This window comes from Genypterus blacodes, unplaced genomic scaffold (assembly GCF_046128005.1).
Source record: "Genypterus blacodes isolate CSIRO-AG114 ecotype Tasmania unplaced genomic scaffold, CSIRO-AGI_Gbla_v1 ptg000131l_1, whole genome shotgun sequence".
NCBI classification, from domain to species: Eukaryota; Metazoa; Chordata; class Actinopteri; order Ophidiiformes; family Ophidiidae; genus Genypterus; species Genypterus blacodes.
In genome coordinates this window covers 1,380,571-1,406,529 of record NW_027466933.1, presented here as the reverse complement: position 1 = coordinate 1,406,529, position 25,959 = coordinate 1,380,571, and the positions used below count along the sequence as shown (strand labels likewise).

The 25,959-nt window shown below is 46.6% G+C and overlaps 1 protein-coding gene across 3 annotated transcripts in view; it reads right to left on the bottom strand.

Annotated features, from left to right (window-relative positions):
* The window catches only part of LOC143010832 (kazrin-like), a 111,444-nt gene that overhangs the window by 31,758 nt on the left and 53,727 nt on the right, over positions 1 to 25,959 (bottom strand). For all 3 annotated transcript variants that reach the window (XM_076163380.1, XM_076163379.1, XM_076163381.1), the window contains exon 3: positions 4,125 to 4,235. In XM_076163380.1, the coding sequence (XP_076019495.1) occupies positions 4,125 to 4,235 (111 nt within the window). The remainder of the gene's footprint in view (positions 1 to 4,124; positions 4,236 to 25,959) is intronic.

The following is a 25,959-nucleotide window of genomic DNA, read 5'->3' as shown; positions in this document are numbered from 1 at the left end:
CCACGATCTCCTTACTCCGCTCCCTCGGGCAAGGCAGATAAGTGGGGGAGGAGGGGAGGGGTCAAAGTCAAAACGTCAACTTTGACTTCTAAAGGCGCCGCAACCTTATATGGTTCATCTGCTGCGAGTGTGAGAAGAAGCTGTCTGACTGCGTTCCTCCTTCTCTCTCCTCACTTGCTCGCTGGCTCACTCCGTCTCGCTCCCTTGCTCTGCTGACGCCTCCTTCCTTATTTTTGCTTTTCTATTTCTCCTTTAAATTTCTCCAAAAAATAAATTCCATCACTCTTCTTCTCTTTCATCAGGTGTGTCATTTCGGGCAAACCTGCGCCCGTTTCCTTCCTTCCTTCATCAGAGCAAAGGAACCTCCAGCCAGCCTCCACTCCCACTAAGCCGCTCCACCGTCCCCTCTGCTGCCAGTTTCATGGCTGCCAGACGCTAGCCCACATTAGCTGCCGCTGGGTCTTTTTAACAGCTATTTGAAGGGCAGGGACCGGCAGACCGCTTGTACCGGTTGGCCCTGTGCCTCCCGCTCCGTCCAAGGTGATCTTCAGAAATAGAAACTCTACCTCCGGTGACGCCTCGGCACAGCGCTGCCAATCAGGAGACATAATGAGGAGGAGGCGTTCAGAAGAGACGGCGGAGAACCGAAGAACCGAACGTTTGGGCTCGGCGCAGACCGGCCGTGCCCTCCAACAAAAACAAACACATCTGGACAGATTCACCGACGCCATTAAAGCGCAGATTGAAGGTTGGAGCCGCTGAACGGGGCCTTTTAGCCGGCCAGACAAACAGCGGCGTGAGCGAGCGACGACTTTGTGACAGGCGGAGAGGTGGCAATTTGAGATGCATTGATTGCACACATCACACACATCACACACATCACACACATTCAGCCACACATCACACACATTCAACCACACATCACACACATTAAACAACACATCACACACATTCAACTACACATCACACACATTCAGCAACACATCACACACATTCACACAGGCACACTGCCTAGCAACCGCCACCGCCGAAGGAACGTCTCAATATGAAAACACACACACTCACACGACGCTCAGACTTGTTTTTTTCGGTGACACCGCAAGTGAGCAAGCTGAGCTGCAATCTTCGTAGAGAAAGGAGCCGCGTCAATGAAAGCTGGGCTGACTGAGTGATTGATTGATCTGAATATTGTGCGTGACAAAAGCTAATTTCTATAAGTGTGTAGATATGTAACCACATGCTGCGACGCCTCAGAATAAAGGAATACAAAGAGGGAGGAGAACACACAGACACACACACACACAGTCTGTCTCTCTCTCATACACACACACACACACACACGTGCCCACACATGTCATTGCCTTTGATGTCTCCTCCTTTAAAGACCTTTTGACCTCGCAATCTATGAACTCCACTTATCAAAGCTTAATTAGACGATTAAGACTGTTGAATCAATTCCTTACTTTTACATTAAGGGTTTATAGGCTATATGACATTGGACCATACCAAACTGGAGAGAACGGGGGAGGAATCTTGGCCTGTTAATAAGGACACATCTAAGTCAGCTTATGTAGATTTTCAATCCAGTACCAGTGTTTGAAAATAATCGACTTGTTGCTTTGATCAGATTAGACTCGACGCTTCAACGTGCATGTAAACAAAGAGATCTCTAAGCTGTCAGTAGCTCCATTATTTGCTCTTTTCCTCTCTTGTTCTGTCCGTACAGCACCCAGGATGTGAGTGTGTGAGTGTGTGAGTGTGTGAGCGTCTGTGAAGATGGCAGCATGAGCAACATCCTCGTCCCCTCGCAGCCATTTAATGCACCCTGGCGTAATTAAATGACACGAGTCACATTATCAAGCCACGCGTGGAAAGTGTAACCACGGCTACGGTGTCACAACACTGTGGAGCAGCGATCGGTAATGTATTTAAATGGCTGCGGAGAGGCGTGGATATTTTTGCGCTGGAGGCAATTACAGTGTTACTCTCCCAGCGGCTGTGAGAGGGCTCGAGTGAGGGCAGGTGTTTGGGAACGTGTCAGCGCATACAGACACACACACACACACACACACGTACAGAGACCCTCACTCTCTCTCTCTTCTCACTCGTCCTGTGCTCTTTCTCTCGTTAAACATTATGATTTTATTCTTAAGGCGATCTTTCACCTCGTCCTTCCCTTCCCTCCTCCTCCTCCTCCTCCTCCTCCTCCTCCTTCTCCTTCTTCTCTCCCTGCCTTAGTCACACGCCCTCTGACTCTTTTGCACCGAACCGTCCAGAATAAACCCGTCCCACGTGCTCGCCGTCAGCCCGGGGAGCCAAGCTTCACCCAGCAGCCACTGTCACCACTGCAGAAGCTGCACCTGTCTCCATAATGACACAGAGCACAGAGCTCACATTCACCCCCCCCTCACCCTCGTCCCGCTCTCTCTCTCTCTCCCTCTCTCTCTCTCTCTCTCTCTCTTTCTCTCTTGCTGCAGACCTGAGGTGAATTTGCTGATACTACAGCATTCGGTTCCGCGGTCTCACTCCGCCGGAACTTGTGGTGATGTACGTGGCCTTGGTCACTGCAGGGGCTTTGTCTCCCCCTCTCTCTCTCCTGCTCTCGCTCTCTCTCTGTGTGTGTGTGTGTGTGTGTGTGTGTGTGTGTGTGTGTGTGTGTGTGTGTGTGTGTGTGTGTGTGTGTGCGCGCGTGTGCGAGCGTGTGTATGTTTGCGTGTTTTTCCTGAGTCTGCACATTTGTGGCACCGAGGATACGGTCAGAGAACTAATGCACCATCTGGTTCAGGCTGAAGGTGAGTGAGAGTATGTCTGCATAAGAAGGTATGTATGGTTTCGTCCACACTTATGGAAGCTGATGAAGAATGTGTCGCAGTGACTCTCAAAGGACTCCAATGTCATAAGAAATTAAACAAATACATGTAATATGATTGTTTACAGACACCTGAGCTTGACCCCTGACCTCCGCCTGCTCTCCACCCGGCCCCCGCAGGGTTAACACACCATAGTGACCACAAAGCCACCGCACTGCTCCCATCCTTCCCAACAACGACTGAAGCTGTGAGTGCTCAGTAACATCACAGCATCGATAGGTGCTAATAGGGGAGCAGCAGTCCAATAGACCCTAAAGCAGGACTCTGTAATGAGGAAGAGGCCCCCAGAGGTGTGTGGGCGACACTGGAGATCCATACTGGAGCTGCCAGCACTACAGGACGCACAAGGCAGGAGATGCTTGTGTGCCGATGCCATTGTTGGCGACTCTGATCCGTTTTTACAGGGATCAACCTCATTTCAGAAGCAGATGACAGATAAGCAGCTGTAACTTTGTCTGTTGAGGCGACGACACAGATGTTTAAACTCGTACGAGCAATCAGACAAGAGGAACGAAGTAAAAGCAGTGTGCGATGTTCACAGACATTAGGCACTCAGGGATCAAACAGCTGATGATCTGATAATGAACCACGAAGAATCAACCGTGATACAAAGTCTGACAGTACGAACCAGAACCATGAGATTCTTCTTCCTTTTACCTTTATGCTGTTCATTATCATTCAATACTGTGATTCTCCTCCTCACCTTATTAGATCTTTACTAGCGTACACTTATACTACTGACAAAGACTGGAAGACAACAAACAACTGCAGGTTCAGAGTGAAGTCACATCTGTCTAAGTTGAACCTGGAGAACCTGGTGATGAGCGTCTGCCAGCTGCTTTGGCAGACGATCATCACTGCTAACTTCTCCACAGCACAAACAAGCAAGCACATGGAAACAAAGACGCGGCGGTCGCCTACACCTGCGCTCTTCGCTCAGCACTCATCCAAGCCTCTGACTCAATCTGTGCTACTGCGTGAGCGTGTGTGTGATGTTTTCAAGTACAGAATTCACCGGGTTCATTAGCAGCTAGGGGGAGGGGGGTGTGGGGAAGAAAACCTAGCAACAGGCCTCGATACGGAGAATAAGAGCCGAAGCTACATACACAGAAGCTATGACAAAGGAGAAAGTGATGAAGAGGATGCTAGGATCTGCCACGGCTGCTTTACAGTCCTACCCCCCCTATCCCCACATAGCTTCAGGCGAGGTGCTGTGCCTGTGCCCGGCTCTCCCTGCAGGTGAACCCTCTTTACCTTTGTCCAGGGACGAGTCTGGAGAGTTGAAGTCCATCAGGCTGCTGAGTTCCCCCTTATAGCACAGTTCAGTGGCTGGAGGCTTCTGCTGCCTGGGCTGAGTGGAGAGATCTGGGAGAGGAAGAAAGAACACGCAACATCACTTGCTACTCACACACTCATCTCTTCATTACAGACATGAGCAACGATTTGAACTTTATGTCACCAGAGCGTATCGAAATACAAATATGATGCAACAACTATTTACACACACACACACCCACAGTGCATTGTGGGTGTAAGTTTGCCTGTGTGAACAGAAGTATGTGAGGTAAACCCACAGAAAGTTTGCAGGCAGCAGATTGCATGGAGATGTCTGGGGAGGAAATGATTAATGCAGCACATCAGTCTCAATACAAACATAATGAACTTTTACTCCTCACTGCAAACACGGCACTAACTCCACAGTAACGTGCCATTCATCAACACGGCTACAGTCTCTGGGGAGAGTGGGAATGTATTGAGAGCACAGACACATGCATGCTTAGACACACACACACACACACACACACACACACAGAGAGAGCCGGTGCTTTTTAGAGACTGCACCGGCACATAAATATTAGAATTTTATGGCCAGAGTGTGATTTGATGTCAGTTGAGGTTCAGTGGATTCTAATATAGACTCGGTTCTCCACCAGTGGCACACACACACACAGTGAATATTGAATGCAGAGCTCCCGGTCAGCTTGCATATAAAAAAATGTTTGCTGAAATGACTTTGTCACTGCAACACCGACAATCTATCCTGCTGTCGTTCTGCCAGTCACAGCCGCAGACGCCGACCAGGTTTGTGCCAAAGTACGATCCAAACCTCACAGAGGACGTCGTTCTTTACGGGGCAAAATCAAATCTTCTCCATCTCTCAAACGCTCTCATTTCACACACGTGGAGACGAACAAAATGATCTCTGCTCACGCTCAGTAGATTATTCCACCGAGCTACTTCACTTCCATTTAATTCTTCAACCTTTGCGCCTCCCTCTAGCCTCCTCCTCATCCTCCCCCTCTCTCCCGCCGCCGTCATCCTGCCACCCATCTATTAAAACCATGTTACTGGTGGAATTATTTTCGGTAATTGAGCACAGATGTGCGCGGATGAAGAGCTGAAGGTCCAGGGGAGGTGCTGCCATTACGGGGAGATTAGTCATCACGCTGGTGGAGATGGACACTAATAACAGCCTGGCTGCCTGCTCCACCTGAGGAGGCCAGCATGAGCCGATGAGAGGCGTTTTCCACCCCTCAGACCTCCAGAATCCTCCACAAATAAGTCTGGAATTCAGAGTGTTTAGTTGTCTGCTTGGTTTAGGCAGCTTGTGCCCTTGACAGATCTTCACAAGCAAAATTTGAACATAATGGAGAGAAAAAGGACTAATCGTGTTTCAAAGAAAACATCAAGAAAACAGAAAAGCTTGGTGATGAAAAGGTGGAGAAGAACAGAAGAGAAGTTCTATGTGTGGTGGCTGAGCCCAGGTGCACCTTGGGAATTTGATTTATGCGCCGCAAAGTTTGGTCAAAACAAAAATATTGGCTGAAACGCTTCAGATCAGAGCAAAACAAGGTTAAGGCTGCATTGCGAAGCTCTGCACAAAGACTGGAGACGGCACTGATGGAGAGAGTTGCATTTTCAGCACAGATTTGTTTCAGACGATCGCATCAAAAAATGGCAGAAGCCATGAAGGAAACGTTTCCACTGCAGCCTTACAGCATGATGTAATGTGATGTTAATGCAAAAAGGGGCCTGGAAACATTTATGAAGGTATCAGGGAGCAACTGGCAACGTTTCCCAGGTCAGCGCCCACGCCTCTGGATCAATGTCCTGTCAACAATGTTTGGCCCTGCTGAGGTCCAAGTGTTTCATATTGATCTGGTTTGTCACTAAAAGTCACAGGAACATGACGGAGGTGAAAAGCAGGCAGGCAGGGCAACATCTCTCCTCTTCTTCCATCATCTCAGCAGCTCACCTGCTCCCCCACTATCTGCACCCGGATTTACCCATTATAATTCACTCTCAGTTTGTGATCTGTGTGCTTCTCTGAGCCTAAAACAACACACACACGTCACACGGTGATTAAAACATAACCGTGCAGTTTGTGTTTGTGTTTGCACTGTGTTCAGGAACGATCATCCATCTTATTTTCATACACATTTAATGGCTTAAAACCCTGAAGAAGCGCAGGAAATCACACTATATTTCAGATGTAGAGTCTCTGAACAAACGCCGAGGCTTCTGGGAGATAATCTGACATCCGCCTTTATCATTTCTGCCCTTATTGGTGCTTCGCATTAAGTTGCATCTGATACATGTCTGGTGGATAAGCTTATATTCACTATACACACACACACACACACACACACACACAAGTCAGCATGCTAATCTTGAAAGATGCACAGCTTCCCTGACAAAGCAAATGTGCCCGACTGCAGCAGAGACAATCGGGAGAGAAACGCTGATGAGACTTTATCCCAACTTTGTGGCTGGGTTCCATTTTCCTCACCGTCAAACTTTGTGTTCCCGCGATTCATTTCCGATCAGTAATAAGCGCTTTATCAAGCCGAGCTCACAGCGGAGGGAAAAGGTAATTTTGCTCTGGATGAAATAAATAATGATTTCATAGCCAGACAGCCATCCCATGTGGTTCTGTAATGATGTAATTACCAGAATCACTGCGCTCCCGCCAAACTTTGTTTCCCTTTTTTTTTTATATAATTGGGATTTTTTTTTTCATTTGTTGTTACAGAATTGCAAGTTAAGGAGCAAACTGACACTGGGGATCCTACATGGTGTCATTATGCCTCAGAAGCTCTGGGTCCCATGACTGACTGACTGACTGTAGAGGAACTATGTTTATATGTTTTAACATTCCAGTTCTTTCCTAAAATGTGGAGCAGCTGTAGTGAAACATCCTCACCTTCAAAAGGGAAACTTAAACAACAGCAATTCCCAACAATCTTATTCTTATTTGGTTCATTTTTACATCATTTGCTTTCATGTAACTTGAGCTCTTTTATTATGATGTGATTTATTTTATTGGAGAATTATTGTAACTCTTACTTGTAATATGATTCTTTTATATGACACATTGTTTTGAATCAAATGTATTAAAATGTGCCATATAAATCAAGTTATATTATTGTTATTGTTATTATCATATAAAGGGGATAACAGCACACACTTTCACTGTAGGTAATGGTAGGGTGGAGGGGCTGTGTCTGCTGATCTACACACTGTATATAGTCATATACATCAATGTGATCAGGTGTCTGATCTGGTGAAATGTCTTACATTGGAACACCTGATCCGTTTCAGATCATTTTCCGTGAACAAACTCGAGTGATTTTCTCTGTGCGTCACTCTGAAGCTATAACCTTCATATTATAGAAGCCTAAAACTTTCCCAACCTCTAGCGAGGCTCCCTGTCGCTCCCGCCGCTCCTCTTCTCAATGGGGGGAAGAAACAGAATCCTTGTCTGGGAGTGCTGCTGCGTGTCCCAAAATAAACTACTTGTATCAGCCCGAGGCAGCCAAGCTCCGTTTACCGCACTGTGTCTGGAGGAAGACTCCCTGCAAACCAGAGAGGAAGACTCCCTCCAAACAAGAGAGGAAGACTCCCTCCAATCCAGAGACCTCATCGTCCGTTTCCATGCAACGCCTGACTGTCACTGTGGGGCTGCAAATACGTAGCAGCAGCCAGTCGAAGTATAATCTGTGCACCCCAGGGAAACATTCCTGTGCATTAGGCGTCAGCAGTGATACTCTGCCTTATTTGGATTAGTGTTATTATCGCCATTACTGTGAGTGCCACTGAGAACGGCTCTCATTCCACATTTCTCCCCCCAAAAGGCATTATTGTTAACTGAGGCTCCACTTTACTTTCCAATTACCGCAAAGGTGGGAAATGTTAGGGTTTGCTTGCACATGCCTGCACGTTGTTCAGTCCTTCAGGATGAACTCTCCACCGCGTACCTCTCTGTAATCAGACCATAAACACTGTAATGATATTAGAATAGCTGCTACATCAAAGACACTTAGCTGGTATGGTTCTCGGCCATCATTGTCGTCTTTGATTAAAATGTGTCTTCCCCTCATTTACAGTGATTTTATGGGGTTACAGCATATGAAACATTATGGTGGGCAGGTTGGATCAGATCCAGGTAGGAACTCAGACTAATATCCCTCAAGGCAGAGTAGAGATCTGGACAGATGGCTGACTGGGGGGGCTGATATATGTTTTCAGACAGAAATCACATGAAGAACCACTCTAAAGTAGCAAATATGGATTAGAACAGGCAGCCTGCACCATTATGCTGCCATGATAATGCTGATTCAGTGAGGCGTAAGCAACTTTGATGCAAAATCAATTGTTTTGGATCAAGATCCAGGAGATGATGTCCATAAAATGCAATTGATGTTTACGCCCAAAGCCAAGTACACACACACACACATGTATCCAGAAGATGTTGATACTTTGGATGCCCCGTCTCCACAGAATGAAACAGCAGCTTTAGTTTTCCATCATACACTCACACTGGGGACTGTATGGATTTCTCTGCCCTCCCAGCTGTAATGAGCTAAACTCTATGGTTATGATGTCGTCTCATATCCTGTAATGGTCGTCTAGTTGAGCGTTCCACTGATCCTGAAGGGGACGTTGAATGGAAATGCTCTTTTTTATGACAGGACACTTCTATGGCTCTCTCTCCTTATATGCTCTCTACATTTCTCTCCTTCCTCTCCTTCCTCCCTCCTGTGGGACCTATTTCTCTCTCTTTTTCCTTAGTTGACTGACTGCACTGCTGCTGCTGACACCACTCCTCCTTTCTCTTCCACATTTTCTATCTGTTCCCCGTCGCTGCTTTAATGGGGTTCCCCGAGCTCGGTCCGAAGCAGATTCTTCCCTCTGCCTCGGCTGCCATATTTTATCTACCGGCACCGTGAAGGAGGAGGCGACGGCTGGAACAAAAGGAAGCCCTAATGAGAAGTGGAGGTGATTAAGGAATGAATGGAGCGCCGCTGCCGGAACCTTCACCAAAGCTCCAGCGCTCCCCGGCTCGCTCTGCAATCTGTAGATAGCCGGCGCCTCTCTTTTCTTACGTCTGACACCCATCTTTAATTGCACTGACATTCACTGGTCCCAAGGCTGCCAGACTTGTGATAAAGCCCAACATTCATGCATTAATCACCAGCCGACCGGACACGACGCACTCAGTATCACCTGCCTCAAGACCCCAATTCAAGGTGCCCTATAAATATCCTGCAGGTAAATGGAGCTAATGGAGCGGCGGTGCGATTGTAGGCTGCTAGTATTTAATATTTAACCGCCCACGTTAATCATCAAGACGCCGGCTTTGCTTCATATTGTAATGAAAGGCTGCTGAATACACTATAGGTGGACCTCTTAAAGAAAGAAAGTGCGTAGGCTGGAGATGTTTAAGTTGCTGCAAGGACTCGGGAGAAAATAAAGCTGAGAGACGGAATCAGAGAGGAGCCGGGTTTTGTGAGGATGTAAATGTCATCTTCACAGCGACCGTCGGAGGAATGAATCAAAGGAACAGTTTGCATTGTGATGCAGCTCGTTGGCTTGAATCCATCAGCTGGTTGTCTCTCCGTACAGCGCTTGGTATGAAGCCTTCAACACTGTGTTTGCTCCTGGAATGGAGCCGTCTTGGGGAATAAAGAACTGTGTTAGAGTTTACACCAGAGAACTGAACGCTAATAAAAATTGTGTCACAACAATTTTTTGTTTACCTGCGACGATGTGCTGCACTTGGGTATTTAATTTGCTTTAAGCAATCTCTGAATAGTGCCATCTGTTCTCAGTGTGGCTGCCACGTGCTGTAGAAGCCGCCGTGGCGATTGTGTTCACAAATAATGAGGGAACATAAGTGGACGAGTTTATAACATGTAATCCCAACGGTTATTGTTAATTATACTCATATCTGGGATGTTTTGAGCAGCTTGAAGATGTTTCAGTAGCATCGGAAAAGCTTCTTCAGTTCTAGTTTGGGAAAAGGTGCCTGTGTTTATTCCTACAGGCGTATTGCTGGGATGGATCCTCCCACTGTGGGATGTGGATGTGACTGAGCAACAGACTCAACCCTGTCAGCATCACAGCCAGGGAATAGACATCCATACCTTCTCCCACACAGCAACTATCCAGTCCCACCTGACTGCCAGGCTAAGATGAACCCTCACAGGCAGATTAACTTCCATCCACCAGTCCCTTTCCCACATCTTCCAACTCTTCCTGGGGGATCCTCCAAGGCATTCCCAGGCAAGACGGGACAAACAGTCCCTCCAGCGTATTCTGGCTCTTTCTCATGAGCTTATCTCCCAAACTACCTCAACTGGCTCCTATTCACACAAAGAAGAGGCAGTTCTATTCTATTCCCATGGTCCACGGTCCTCTCCGTGCCCTAAGGGTGAGTCCAAACTCCCTCGGGTGGTGTTATCATTAAATCATTTCAGGCGCCTTGTGTCTACAGTCTCATCGCCGTGGTCACTACCTACAGAGCTGGCGGCCGTGGCTGAGGGGTGGAGAGCAGACGGAGCAGCAAATTGCAAGCATCAACACCAGGCTGCAAGTCGATACGTGAAGATGCAATGAGCGGCAAGCTGCCATGGAGGGAGAGGAAACCTACACCCAATGTACCGCACAGCCAAAACACTCCACTGTCACCTCACAAGTAATTACCGTCACTCCCCAGTCTCACACATAAACACACTTGCGGTATAAACATGCCTAAGAATGATCCGAGCCTTCACACTGAGAGGAAACTTGGCGATTATTCTCAGTCTTATGTCTAACCAGCAGCCCCATTAGCACAATGCACCCTGGGATGTAGGATTTAGCACATTTCTTAAACCAACCATGTCCTGATACAACAAGGAGCAACTGCACCTCTTCAACTAATGCAACATTTGCCCAGAGACTGAATATTAATATGTAGATATTTATATAATTATGCCAACGTAATTATGCAAAAAAATGGAAAGTAAGTCTTCTTCAGAGCCCCTTAATTAGTTCAAAATCAATTTAATAAACACCATCTACATCAAACGTGTTTTACTAGCAGCAATTACAACCCAAAGGCAGAATTAGTCAAGTGTAGTGTTCTCTGAGGGCGCCAAGGGAGAAACTCGTGTCTCCTTCTGTCCCTCTTACATTTACAAAGCACAGCAGCCAACACTGAGCCTGGTCTCCGCCTCGTCCTTTAGAGCCCGCTATAACGTTTGTGTAATGTGACAAAATGCAAACATTTCATCTGACAAGCTGCCTCTTTATGTGCCTGTGTCATTAGGAAATGGTCTCTAATGGATTGGCGTCAGATGGAAGAAAACATTTCATGTGGTTCCGAACGAAGCAATTATCTGTAATTACTGTGACTTAGTGTGTTCCATTAAACCCAAGGTTAAGGGACACATTTTTCTACATTAACAAGCGAAATAACAACACGTCCCTTCATCCTCACTGCGTCATTCTTCATCACATTAAAGCAGGGGTGATGAATGCGTCTTGGGATTTGATCTCAGCCACAATTGTGAAATCAATTCAATGAAGTATTAGTTTCTGTCTGAGCTCAACATGCTGTTATTACAAGAAATGAAATTATAATAATCAGGGGACCGTTTACGTCCTCAGGAAGTCGGGCAGAACAGCCAGTTTCGCTGTAAATTCCAGATTAAACCCCTTGAATCAAGTCCCCACTTCACCCCAACTCACCTGCGGTATCTTCCTCTACCTCGTCGACCTCGCCGGATAATTAACCCTAGCATAACATCCTGCAGACAAGCCTGAGTGGACGTACTGGAGAGAAACATCTGAGAAACAAACTTTCTCCTCTGCATAGGTGCAGCTGTCCTCCAGTCCCCCAGCCCGCCATCGTTACTGTGGCCATGTGAGAATAGCTCCTCTAAGCCCTCAACCTTTACTTCAGCGTAATGAAGAAAGTGGCAAAGTGGAGGAGGAGGACAAGCGAGCGTAAAGAGGGAAAGTGGTCTGAGATCTGAGACACAAAAGCCACGAAGGAGGAGGAGGACGAGAGAGACAAACGAGGTGAAGACGGGCGGAGGAGAGAGCTGGAGGGGGCGAGGTGGAGGAAGATTCAGCTTTCCATTCGTCCCATCAAAGGGGGCAGCGTTGATGAAGAGGGTGGGGGTGAAGAATGAAGGGGAAGAGCGAGATGGAAAAATGTACTTTATGGTTATAAACTCTGGGATATAAAAGACACCAAATCCTCCAGACAGACGCAGAGAGCCCATGAGAGGACGCCTCCATCCCTCTGTGATGTGAGGCTTTGAGGTGAAGCTCTCTCTCCCTCCTCTCTCAAACTCACTAATACCTGACAAATCTCCCTCCACGCACTCCCTCCTCCCCTCCAGCGGCTTCCCCTCCACTTCAACTCCTCCGTCCTCCCGGCTCTCCTCACATCTATCTCTGCCTCCGTCTCCTCCTTGGGTTTATTTCTGTCCACCGTTCACTCCAAGTGTCTTCTTTTTTTTAACCAATGCAGAATAACGTAATGTGGAACCAGGATGGAGTAAAGTGAAGCCCGCAGCCATGACAACTCCTTCCTCTTCTTCTCCCTCTGCCTCTGACTCATGACAGACGTACGCCGCCTCGCTTTGCACACTGCCTCTGTGTCAATTTCGGGCCATATTTCGGACCATATTTTGGGAAACAATCCCACGCGCCAACTTAGCCAACTGCTACCCAGACACAACACCAGCACCAAACAAATATGTGAGCGAGGCAACGGCGGTGAAAACCTGACAAATTTGCGGCCGGCGTGCCAGATTGTGCTGCCAGAGCGTTTCGAGCACAGAGCGACAGAAGTTGCAGTAAATGAGGGAGTAGAGAAGAGTTGACGGACAGCCGAGGATCCTCTCTGGCTCGTTACGCCGTTGCTAGTGACAACCGCAGCTTTTGCACTTTCGGCAGCATCCAATTTATCGACAGCTCGGCCTGGAGGAGGGATGATTCAGATAAGTTTCAGTCATTTATCTAATCATCTGTAATCCCTTAGATGAAATTAAGTTGCGTTTATGCCTTCGTCACAACTTCCTGCGTCCTTTGATGAATTTCTCACGACTCAATTTTGTTCAAATGTAGTCAACAGGGCTTCAAAGTGATTATTCCTCACTTATTTTTATAAATAGATTAATTAAAACATTCCTTTATCATCATTATTCTTTCATCATGTCAGCCAGGCCAAAGTTATTGACTGCTAACTAATGGAATACGCCACACTGCAGTCTTTGATGTGGCGTTTTGATTGAACGTGTGGGCTTTAATTTAGTTTGGCTGGTTATCTCAGTGAAGGCTGGTGAAAGTGAATTAAGAGCCTCAGAGTGATGAGCGCCACTGCTCCTCTGGCTGCAGTGTTCAGGAGAGTGTGGAGGAAATGAGGAAACTCGCAGGAAAACCGCCGGGTTTGGCAACAGCTTTCCCTCCCCTGGTGACGAGGCTGTGAATGCTTGGCAGACAGAAGCTGGCAGAGGAGACGTGGGATGCCTGGACGAGTTCAAGGAAAGTGTGCAGTGAAACTTTAAGACGGTGAAGCAGCAGAACATATTGGATCGCTTCATATCTCACATCACCTCACCTAAAAGGGGTTTATTGATTTTTCTTTGTATCCTTTATATTGTTTTTGTTTCAGGGATCACTGATGTAATCCTGGTTGGGTGGTTGTCTCTACACCCAGGTCAAAGGTCAGAGGTTAGTCACTTCTCAGTCAGTACTTTTACAAGCACTCAACTGTCCTCACTGCGATTAACTGCAAAAATGCGATTAAGAGTGGAAACAAAACAGCAGGATTACTTCGCTCTGTGAGTATACATGATGTCATCGCAGTATGAGGCCAGTCTGCAGAGAGAGGAAATGCACACAGAGGCTTTACACACCCATTAAATTGTTTACATGCCCGAATAAATGCATCTATGATCACATGATCCCGGTCTCTTACTTGATGCTACTTTGATTTGTGCATTCGATGTTTGAAAAGCAGATTTATTGCCTTAATCTCAGTTTAATCAAAGATTTAAAGAGCATGTAAATGAATGACATGGTAAGACTGGTTTGGTGTGTTTAATTTGGAAGCCTATCCTGCCGCACCACTTTGTTTCCTCTCAGCTCAGCAGGATTGATGCTGAATGAATTTTTAAAATAGTTTATGACTGATTACTGACGACTGATTGTCTTTTTTATTGTTGCTGTATTCATTATTCTTGCATTTGAGCCTGTTTGTTGTATTTACATACATAATTTACACCATTCATAGCTTGAAAGTTGTGTTGCCTGACTTGATTTGTTTGATTATCATACACACACATACGCACACACACTCACACACACTCCTGTTGTTCATCTGCGCCATTATATCAAGTAAGTGGGATTTCATCAGACAGCAGGTTGGAACATCCACTGGGCTTCATTTGGTTTGGAGCTTGACATGCTGTGGTGCACTGAGTGTATCAAGGGACTGACTGACATTCACACACATACACACACACAAACACACACGAGGCCTGAGCTGAATAATATCAGGTGGGACAGGACGGACCAGGACACAGCTCAGAGTCACACACCTTTGCATTAAAACATTAAGGGACACTACGGACTGCACTTTCATGACGGTCCCTAAGTGAGACAAAGCTGTAGTGATACCATCCGATGATACCATCTTTATGTATAAATGTACTAAGGATAAAAGTGAAAATGTGTCAATGATTGCTTGAACCACATTGAACATGCATGAGGCCACAGCTCAGACCCAGAGCACAATGGAGGGAACATGTATCACCATGTGGCCCTTGGAGCCTCTTGTCATCTCCCAGGAAGGAGCGCTCTGCCTCCATAACCCAGATGTGAACAGACGGAAAAATGGATGGAAGCATATTTGGAGAGCAATGCACAATTCCACTGCAGGCCGATTGTATAGAAATCTCCTCAATCGATCGCTGGCTCTATCTGTATCCATCAATTACGAATTGACGTCCAGGAAAGCAGCATGCTGACCCTCCGGCGTGGCTAAATAGAGGATGACTAAGACATCCAGCGGGCAGATATGATTCTGAGGCCGTGTTAGGAGCTGGAGTCTACTGATGTCATATACTTCAGTCTGAGCTCCAGTCGCTCTTATCTTCACTCAACCTCACGAAAAAGCCAGGAAAACAGGAAGAGATTGCACAGAGCTACACGAGGCAACCTGCCGTTCTAACAGGAAGAAAGAGGTTGGCTGGAGACGAGACATGATCAAGCAGGATTGGAGCAGCAGCAGATTCATCCTGGCAGTGAGTGATGTCAGAAGTCAATAGCAGAGAACTGCACTGCGTGTTCACGTACGGGATGTTTCTTTCCAATTAAGGCTGCTGAAGGCAACACAGGAGCCTGGCCATGTAGGGATTATTATGCCTGAGTGTGTGTGTGTGTGTGTGAGTATGTGAGTGTGTTTGTATGAGTGGCATGTGCATGGTGAGATAGATGTAGAGCGGTATTGTCTGGAAGCAACTACAAATGTTCCCAATTATGAGAAAACGTGTGAAAACTGACAAGGAACGGATGAAAAGCGGCGAGAGGGAGGGAGAGAGGAAGCCAGAGGGAAGCATCTCAGCCTGCCAGCGTGAGTGTGTGTGTGTGTTTTTTGTGTGTGAGATGGTGTGTGTGTGCAATCGACTGGTTTGACGTCAGTGCATTGTGTGGTTTTGTTTCGGGGGGCCGTTCCTACACTTATATGTGAATAGAAACAACTCATCACAGTCAATCATCAACAGTAATGAAAAGTATGTTAGCCCTCATTCAATGGATTTAATATGAATAAGTGGAGGAGACAGATGAGAGGACTTGTTGCTGCTGGCGCCACCTCATTCATTCATATGAGGACAAAGTAGCAGAGTCCCATTTTATGACACGTGAGTCAGAACGGCAGGGAAATGCAATTTGGGTTGAAAATGGACCTCCAAATCCACATGACGGATACAGATACGTGCTACAGAATGCAGTTTAAATGAGTCTGATGGTTCACAGTGAAGCTGATAGTGTGCAGAGACGTATCAGATAATATTACTCCCAGCTTCACACACAGACGGCTCGCTGTGGACAGAATCAATTCTTCAAGCCCCTGCAGAGTGAAACGCGTCCAACAAAACTCTGCTGAGGGGGAATATTTAGAATTGGGAATAACAGAGAATAAACAAGTGTAACCGTCCTGGATTAAATCATATGGAATGTGGCTGTGTGGCGTTTATGTGAGGACATCGATTCACGGCAGCTGTATCAAGATGCACAACCAATGAGTCCGAGGCGAATATGATACAGAGCAGAGCAAACAGCTTCACCGCTGTCCCGGTGTTTGAGCACACCGTGCACGACGACGCCCGGCCGCTGCACCGCTTATTCAATAACTCAGACAGTAAAACAAATAGCTGGTTAAGCATCACTTCCTCCGGCTGCCCGTCTTCACTGAGGCTCTGGTGGGCTTTGAGAAATGTTACACATGCAGCAGAAAGTTTTCGCAAACCTCAGCCATTCAGTCATCGACTTGGAAAATCCACTACCGCTAGTTCCAAACGCCGATGACCGAATGCGGAGCGAGGCAGTGATTGTGTGTGTAATGGAAAGCGCAGTGTGTGGCGCCTCTCCGCCTCTGTATTCACACAAACTGTTGGCAGGATCTTTACATTCAATTAACATTCCCGATCGTCTTCATCTGAAGGTGATGCTGCAGGTGACAAGCCGACAATTTCTGTTTTGCATGTGTGAAGAAAAGATGCAGCTCCATCTGTCCTCACACCAACACACCACCTGATCTGTCTTAATCATCTCAAATCAAAGAAGTAAACTAGTTACTGCTATGATTGATCTATTGTTTTCAACCAATACCTGCCAACACAACTATACTTCATTCTTAAGGGTATTTATGGTACAAAAGGTACAAAAAAGGAGTTAAGGTCATGCTGAGAAATGTGCAAACCTATACGGTCGCATGCAGATAGACCAAAGGAATCCATACAAGTGGTAATTACAGCGCCACCATCAGGCTGACAGGTACCAAACTACCAAACTAATGGGTTCTTCCTTGGCTCAACCTACAACCTGCACACCAAGTTCCGTTTCAATCCTTAGATAACTTTTGTAGATATCCTGCAGACAGACAACACACAAAGCGTATTTGGTGAAGGTAAATATGACATTTGAAAAAAAAAAGCGTTCTTCCATCTTGCTCAAGTGTGAGATTCTGAGCTCAGAGAATCCAGGAGTACTGTAGAGAGAAATGCCCGCTGACCTGCAGGGTGGCAGCTGAGAGAGAGAGAGAGAGAGAGTGGGTCAAAGGTTCAGATCGGTGTGGTGAAATGTAGGCGGGGAAGGTGAACGACTTCAGCTCTCCGTCCACAACTGCAGCTGAGGTTCTGCTCCAACGAGGCACTTAACCTCGAGCTGCTCCAGTGGAGTGCTTCAACAGCTGACAGCAGATAACTGTGAAAGGATCCGACACATCCCAGACACTCCCAACGGTGTGGAACTACAGCAGTGCGTGTGTGTGTGTGTGTGTGTGGGAGGGAAGCAGGAGGCACCACCAAACAACACGTGTGTTCAACCAACTCGTACCCTGATAAACGTACCTCAGCGCTCGAGGTCAGCTGTGTAATAAATGTCGCGTTTGTTCAGAAAACCGTTCTATTCCAAAAAATCCGAGGCGCGACGACTCAGAAGGGCAACATCATGTATCATTTGACTCAAGGACATAAAACAATCATTACTTCAGCCAAAGAGGTTATGTTCTTTCAAGCATCTGCTGGTTTGTGGGCTCGCAGAATGTCTCAGAAAGTAACAAACAAAATGTACGACGAGGAGACGCTCGGGTCAGGAAGGAGTTAGTCGGTTTATTCACCTCCTTAAATACTGAAAAATTGAGCATTTGTTCAGCGTTTGCATATTTCTTGAAAACGAAGATGTCAACGTCAAAGAGAAGCAGCTGTGTGTCTGCTATGATGGAGTATCAACAGGTAGAGATGAGCTCATGCAGGTGCAGATATGGAATAAACTGTAAGACCAGACAGAAGGAACTACAGCCATTGTGGAGGACAGATGGGGTTCATTCAGCCGTATGAAATGATGCCGTCCACAATACGGCTATACAATTGATTTACACGATAAATGGTCTGAATTTGTAGGTACAGATCGTAAAAGCTTGGATTTATAATAGCAAAACAAGCAGAATCAGAGGTCTCCAGGGCCATGGTGGGGGTTTATGCTCTCTGATTGCCCTGTACTTTGTTATTTGAGCCTCTAATACTGCACACACACTCACTCAAAGGCATAATGAGTCCAATAACTTGCTTAAAAGGTTGACCACAACCACGGAGCATCTCCAGATGCTCGTATGATGGCTGTTAGCTTCTATAAATCCTGACAAATCCTCTTCATCAATGCACCAAAAGCACTCAGGAGCTGCAGCGGCATCCACGCTGTAACCACTCAGGTGTGCCTCCGAGCTTTATCGATCGGCTAATGGGGAGAGCAGAGGGTGGGTGGGGGGTGGTGGGGGGACAATTGCTGCAGACAACTCAGCAGGGGGGGTCAGTGCAGTGGGATGGGCAGGAGTCAGCACCAATCAGGGTCTGAGCTTCAGCAGGGGTCCTCAGCCGTAATGGATCAATGCCCACCATGTGTCTCACAATGTGCCAGCAGACTCATTACATATTTATATGTTAGAAGCACAATCAATGTAAATTATTCTTCCTTTCTTAACAACTAGCAAGGGAGCTCATTATTTAAAATGTTTCTGGAGTGGAAGAGTTAATATCTGATTATATACAGGCAGGCAGATTGCTTTAGTGTTGGTTAGTACCTGGAGAGCTGCCCATGCTAACACCTCCCTCTCCGTCTCCATGGTTTGCATATGCGTGACGGCAGCCCGCAGGTTAATGGTGAGGGATTATTCTCTTCTCGCACCGAGGTCAGCCATTTAGAAAAGGCAGTTGGAGAAACTTTTCAGAAGCTTTTTCAGCATGGGGGAGAGCCGAGGGCGTCTGGGTCACCGCAGGTCCGTGGCTAACAAGCTCCTAAGAGACACGCTGGTGGGGGTGAGAGCTGAAGCGGTCACATTAGTCAATGTGCCATGAGAGCGCAGAGCGGAAAAGTCAATGCCTGCAAACCCTCGACTTCCAGCTAGACTCAGTATTAACCCTAAACCTCCGAACATCCACAGATGCAGCGGAGCCCGAGGCGGCGTGATAACATCCAGAGGGGAAACGTACGCAGGATATACACAGAGCTGCTCTGTGTAAAGCTCCTCTGGCTTAGCTTTGCAGGTGAAGGCCACTGTAGGGCTCAGGCCTTCAGTCAAACACTCCCCGATCACCAAACCAGACAAATATTTGACATTTTCAGTCCAAATTCAGAGGAGGGCAGCGGCCTAACTGTGAGCTAATGGGCTCATTAGATGGGTTTGTCGTTCAAGTTTTCCCACAATGCAAACATTTCAATCAGAATCTCTCGGTTCCAGTGATACTTCAGTGAATCTATCACAGCAGATTGAGTTAACATTCCTCACGCTGAATGTGATCACATTTCACAAAGCACCACTGTTAAATGACCCTAGCTAACACACTGGAATGCTGATCATTCAAACCACTCAGCAATCTAAGGAGGTGAAACGAGTAAACAGCTGGGCAGAGTGACACTCACACTCCTTAGAAAAGATCAAGGTAGTCAAAGTGTGGAAAATTAGATAACCACTGCAAAATAACAAATATTCACAGCAGGATGAGTCTCCTCTCTGTGTACACGAGGCTGTGATGTGACATTCAGATTGATTCACAGATGCAGGAGCTTTATTAATCCTCTGGGATTCCCTGTGGTCCCGCTGATGTAATAAATGTCTGAAAGCTCCGTCCTCTTAATGAATACACGTCCTCGCAGACGTGCGTTACCAATGGTGAGATCATTAACAACGAGCCGTGTTATTTACAAGCAACAAAGGCCATGAAACACTCGGCTGCTGCCTGAGGAAACGCGCTCGCCATTAGCTGAGTGGCAGCATGAAGATGTACGGCAGCTACACAATACATGAGAGGAGACGCAGTGATGAACACACACGCAAAGAATGCTCATGAGCAAAAAGGATCAATCAATATCTGGATTCTCACTGACAACAAACAAGAAATAAGCCTCATAACTTTCAGCTGCAGGTCCTTCCCAGCATTTCCTGTCACCTTCGCTTACTCTCTCTCTGATAGCTGAAGGTTTACGTGTGTGTGTGTCTCTGTCTGTGTGTCTGTGTGTGTGTGTGTGTGTGGCGGAGACCTTTGCCAGGAAGCTCCATGATGTAAGCTGTCACAGCAGACATGTTGCTAGGCAAAGGGAGTGCAGGGAGTGTGAGTTCTGCCGTTACTGGGTGTTGACGTTTCTGTCTAGCTGCCACCGAGAAGAAGCGCTGTTTGGAGTAAACACTGCAGACAACAGGCGGCAGGTCGCTGCACTCTGAACCTCGACACTGACACGTTTCTGACCCTGTCAGGTGACTCCATCACTGTATCCTGTCTGAGGCTATCTGAGGCCAAGACGCCAAGCAAATGACACTCCAGCACCTGAGTGTTAAATAGAAAACATGACTTTTGATGGAGTCCAGTTAGAACCATTTGGTCTGAATTTCAAGGGCATTTGGTGTGTGTGTGTGTGTGTGTGTGTGTGTGTGTGTGTGTGTGTGTGTGCTGCTATTGGCTGATCAGACATCGTTAATTACACGATACACTGAACACAGTTTAAAAAGAGGCTACCTGCAGTGAAACAGGAATGCTACCTAATGTATTTTCAGACAAAACCAGTGGACCTTAGCTAGCTGTTTGATGCTTTCACAAGCTAACGATAGTATTAGCGAAGCAGGTTTCTCCTGTTTTTGGTGGTCTGTGATTGGTTCACAATGGAAACACTGCCAGAGGGAGGAATTAGCACCATGCTACTGTCAATTAGCACAATCCGGACCAGTGTTACGCCTTTGATTCTCCATTTTCCTGCGAGCTACCACTAGCAAAACATTTTTCTACACTTTCTTTTTGAGCACAGGCGCATTTAAGATTCACACAGCCGGCGAGTCTCCACAGACACAGAGACGTGAGGGAGCTGAGTGGATCTGATGGCGTCCTACATTTTAAATAGCACAGCGGCGCAGCCAATCCAGGGGTTTGGTCACAGGTCACCTACAGCCGTGTCACCACTAAGTAACAGGGCCTCTCAGCTAAAAACAGCCTCCTGTAATGGATACAGCACCTCAGCGTGGGGTCATCTGGTCAGAGCCCTTTAGACACTATGTGGAATGCGTGTTTGGAATTTCCTGGAGCCCCTTAACACTTAAACCTCTGCTTGTTATGTATTAGTCCCCCATCTTATCTACAGTGTGCATCTATAGCACCATTATGTCAGCGTGTAACAATCCACACGCATGTTTGTGGGCCGTGCCAGGACTCCCGTGCACGCGCAGGAAGGCCCGCCGGCTGGATTTGAACCTGTGACATTCTTGCTGTGAGGCCAGAACGCTTACGAGTTCACACCAAAGCCTGAAACGCTGAGGCAGGACTTGTTCCTTCAAGGCCACGCAACAGGAATGATCGACCCTGTCCTCGCTCACTCGCTCCCGTCAGCCCTCTTTTAGAAACAAAGGTCTGTCTCCTACAGGCGGCACACCTGTGTCCTACTTGGTGGCCCTAAATACGTCCTGTGAAAACCTGGAGACACAGGAGACGACTTCATCTCCCTTCGGTCCATTTCTCATCCTCTTTCTCCGCTTTTGGCTCACTTAATTTACTCCATTTCTCCCCTGCACGGTCCCGCCGTCTCTCTGGTGGCGTGCTGGGTGTCGTCGTCATCGCTTAGCTTGGCTCGTTGCCGCGGCCTTCAGCGTTGTAGCAAACAGCTGCGTGCCTCTTTGTAAACAAGCAAAGTGTCTGACCTCACGTCATTAATCCCTCTGCAGCGAGCTCAGAGGCCCAGAGGCCTAAAGTCCCTGCGTCACTTTGAGCTTCGTCGCCCTTTAGAGCTCTGTTTCTCTTTCTCTCTCCCTCCCTGTCTCCTTCTTCCTGTGAGACTTCAGATCACCCTCGCGTGTGACACCCTGTCAATCAGTCGTCGTCAGTTCCACCTCTTGCCAGTGAAAGCAGGTTGTTCATCATTTATGTACTATTTTAAATCGGATGACGTCACACTCTTCAATCTTATGCTTCATTCACCCGACATGATTCTGGCCTGAGCTTCCAATCGCTGATGCCATTAAAAGTCTCACTGTGTGGTCGATTCTCTCTTGTTCTGTGTTGCATTTGCTCTCTTTCATTAATTTGGTCCTGCGTCTGACTGCTGATAAGTCAAATCTGCACAGGCTCTTCTTCTACTTAAAGTCCACTGAGATGCAATTGTGCTGGGAACTATTAATATAAATGAGGTTGGATCTTAAACGGAAAATTGCTCCTCCGATATAAATGGAAATAAAGCTAATGGCACAGAGCGACGTGCAGAGTGGAGCTTTGACTTTGGGGCTGCAGGTTAATGAAACGCTCATACCAGTTCAAGAGGGGATTGCTATCGGCCACAGCTGAGATTCAAACAGCTCATCATCAGAAAAACCTTAATATCTTGTAGTTTCCCTCAGGGATCATCGTTATAGTGATTTTTTATTTGTTTACCCTCAGATTCAATGTAACAAACATGCAAAAACAAGACCTTTGTAAACCTAATAGCTAGTGTTGGTTTGTTGAAGTGCAGAGTTGTCTCTCTGGTTAGTTTTGAGTTTGTACCCTAGTTTGTTATTGTCCTAGTGGAACAGTTAACTGCACTTAATGCAAACACAGCAGATCAGATTGCATTAGAAAAAGAAAAAGCTGCATTTATCCGGCCAGGAAAGCACATTAAAAAGGACATTTGTAACCCAACACAACACAAATTCTCCTAAAGCTGACATATTCCACAGCTTTCAATGTTGTTATTTTTATTTCGGGGCCTAATTTGAAGCTTTAATGAGCAAAAAAACCCTCCACCGCTCGCTCCCTCCCTCCCCCCCTAAACTCAAAGCAAAGAAAACTACAATTATCTTAAGTGGAATGAAGGAAGCCAGATGTAAAATCTCAGTGGATTACGCCGGTAGCTGCAGTGCCAGAGGATGACAGCTCCCATCCTGTGTCTTACACTCAAACCACTGATCTACACTGACGCACTTCTCTGCCAGTTAATGATTCCTGCAACGACTGTCAATAACACAAGAGGATCTGGGCTCGTTTGTTGTAAGAGCCCCGACATTGAATTCATAAGTGAAAAATATGGGAGGCTTGCGTCGCGGCGAGCGCAGACTGGATCTGCTTAGTCCCTCCGCTTTCAGAGTTCAGACAAGTGTGCGACAGATTACGCCACTTGTGAAGATTTAAAGACTCGGAATGAGAGGCTGACTGAGCTCATCAAAAGAGACGCCAATGCCTCGTGTCAAGATGTAATTACTTTGGTGCCAGCTGACACCTTTACAGAGAGAGGGAGAGAGAGAGAGAGAGAGAGAGAGAGAGAGAGAGAGAGAGAGAGAGAGAGAGAGAGAGAGAGAGAGAGATGAAACGCAGATTAATAAAGACGGGTTTGAAAAGTGCTGCATCATGAGGGCAAATGAGGGCGTGTATCTATTACACCTCACACATCAGCATAGTGAAGACTCAATATGTTGCTGCACCTTCTGCTCGTTCTCTTTACAAACTAAATTGTGAGATCTACATTACAAGGGGATAAAAGTCAGATTTTGTAGTGGTGCTCAAGTGCTGCTGTGCTGATGCTTGAGATGAGGTCGTGATGGAGAAGAAGGAGAATCAGAGAAGTCGGTAAAAAGCCGGTAAATACAGAATGTAGAGTCAAGATGAACTGCTGTGCATTAGTAATGTAACAGAGGTTTTGTGTTACATTGACATCAAAGGGGCAAAGTACAGCTGGCCAATCAGAGCAGAGCAGGCTGTAAGTGAGAGGCTCTTAAAGTGACAGTACCTGAAATGGTTTCTAATCTGTCAGCACAGTGGGACTGTAGCAGGAGAGAGAAGACGTGGATCAATGTAATTCTATTAAAATCCTCCCAGAAATGAAATTAAGAAAAGATAAGATTTTAAAAAAGCCCCTTTAATATTTAAGGATTGTACCGGCAACACAATGTCAAAAAGGCAAAAATAGAAGGATTAAAGTCATATTTTAGGTATTATTGATGTGTGGAATATAAATTATTAAAATGATCAGTCAAGGGATTATGGCAGTGTGGGCGAATAAAATGGAAATTTCAAGGCTTTAAGGACTTTCTGAAGAGCTGAGATGATAAGAAGCAGACAGGCGCCCCCCAGAAAGAGCAAACAGATTACGGTGGTATTTCCACAGGTTATTCCTCTTATTAGCCTATTTTATATAGCCACGTTAACCCTCTGCATTCAAATGTCCCAGCTGCAGCAGCAAATCAGAGCGTGACTGAAGGCTGGAGCTCTCAGGTGAGCAGAGGGCGACTCAGCTGAGCCGTTTTCTGGATAAGGAGGAAGAAGGAACAAGAGGTCGGAGCTCCGTGCTGGAACCTGGAACAATCCTGTTATTTCCCCCCACTGCCTGCCACAAACTGCAGCCTGAGGGGCGAGGGAGAGTTTAGGCAACACACACACACTCACACACAAACACACACACAGCGATGTAGTGAAACATCAAAACGCAGCAATTTCTCCAGCGTGAGAGGATGACAAACACACACACACACACATACAGGTGCAGGAGTGTAGGCAGGCTGGCAGCAGGTATAGAATCAGTCCAGCCACACAGTCTAACCTTTAAACAGATCACAGCAGGGAGGGAGAAGCTGAAAACAAGCTGAAATGTGAGACGCAACCCCCACAGACACTTAATTAAGAGAATAGAGGACAGACAGGCGGCGCAGGAAAGGAAAGGAAAGGAACACCTGAAGCTGACATTTGGAGGGAGGGAGAGAGAGAGAGAGAGAGAGAGAGAGAGAGAGCGAGAGAGTGCCAACAGAAAGAGGGAGGAAGAGAGATGGAGGAGAGGAAGAGGAGGGAAAATGAGACTTTTAATGAAATGGAAAGTGGAGAGGAATCTTTTCCCTTTCGTGTGGCATTTCACACAAAGCTCAGCCGGGCTGCTGGCTTCATACCACCACCAAGTATCACATTCATCTGCCTGCAAAGGTGAATCTGTGAATTTACGCGTCAATTCTGCAGTAAACTCCACACAGAGCGGCTGTTAGGGAAGGAGCAAACCCTCGGCCACCATATGCAACATTTACATTTAGACAGAGATGACAAACCGTCACTCTGTGGTTATTCTGCCTTTGTTTGTCCTTATTACCTTATAACTGTGTTCCATTGAAGACATCATTTACATTTTCCTCAGCAGTGTCAGACACAAATTGATGGACTCCGCTGTAACTACACATTTGATTGGCCATCAATCAGCCATTTCTTCTTCCTGCCGAGGCGTTGTCGTGGTAATCAAGCAGTAATTTGTAGCAATACTCCCGCTGTTTGTGTTTCATTTCCATATTTATTAGACTGCAAATATGTTCGACAAATGGGTTTTGGAAATAAAACAAAATGAAAAATAAGTTTCAGATGCAGAAAAGTGTCCCTGCAACTCTTTTAAACCCGGTGTTGTAGTATTCTGTCGTATAAACTCGAGCTTTGCTGCGACCGTGTGGACATCAGGAAACAGGGTCACGCACGCGTCGTAAAGCAGATTCACGAGCGCAGCCGTGGTGCTGCTGAGGGCGCCGGCGTACTTCACACGAGGAAGAGCA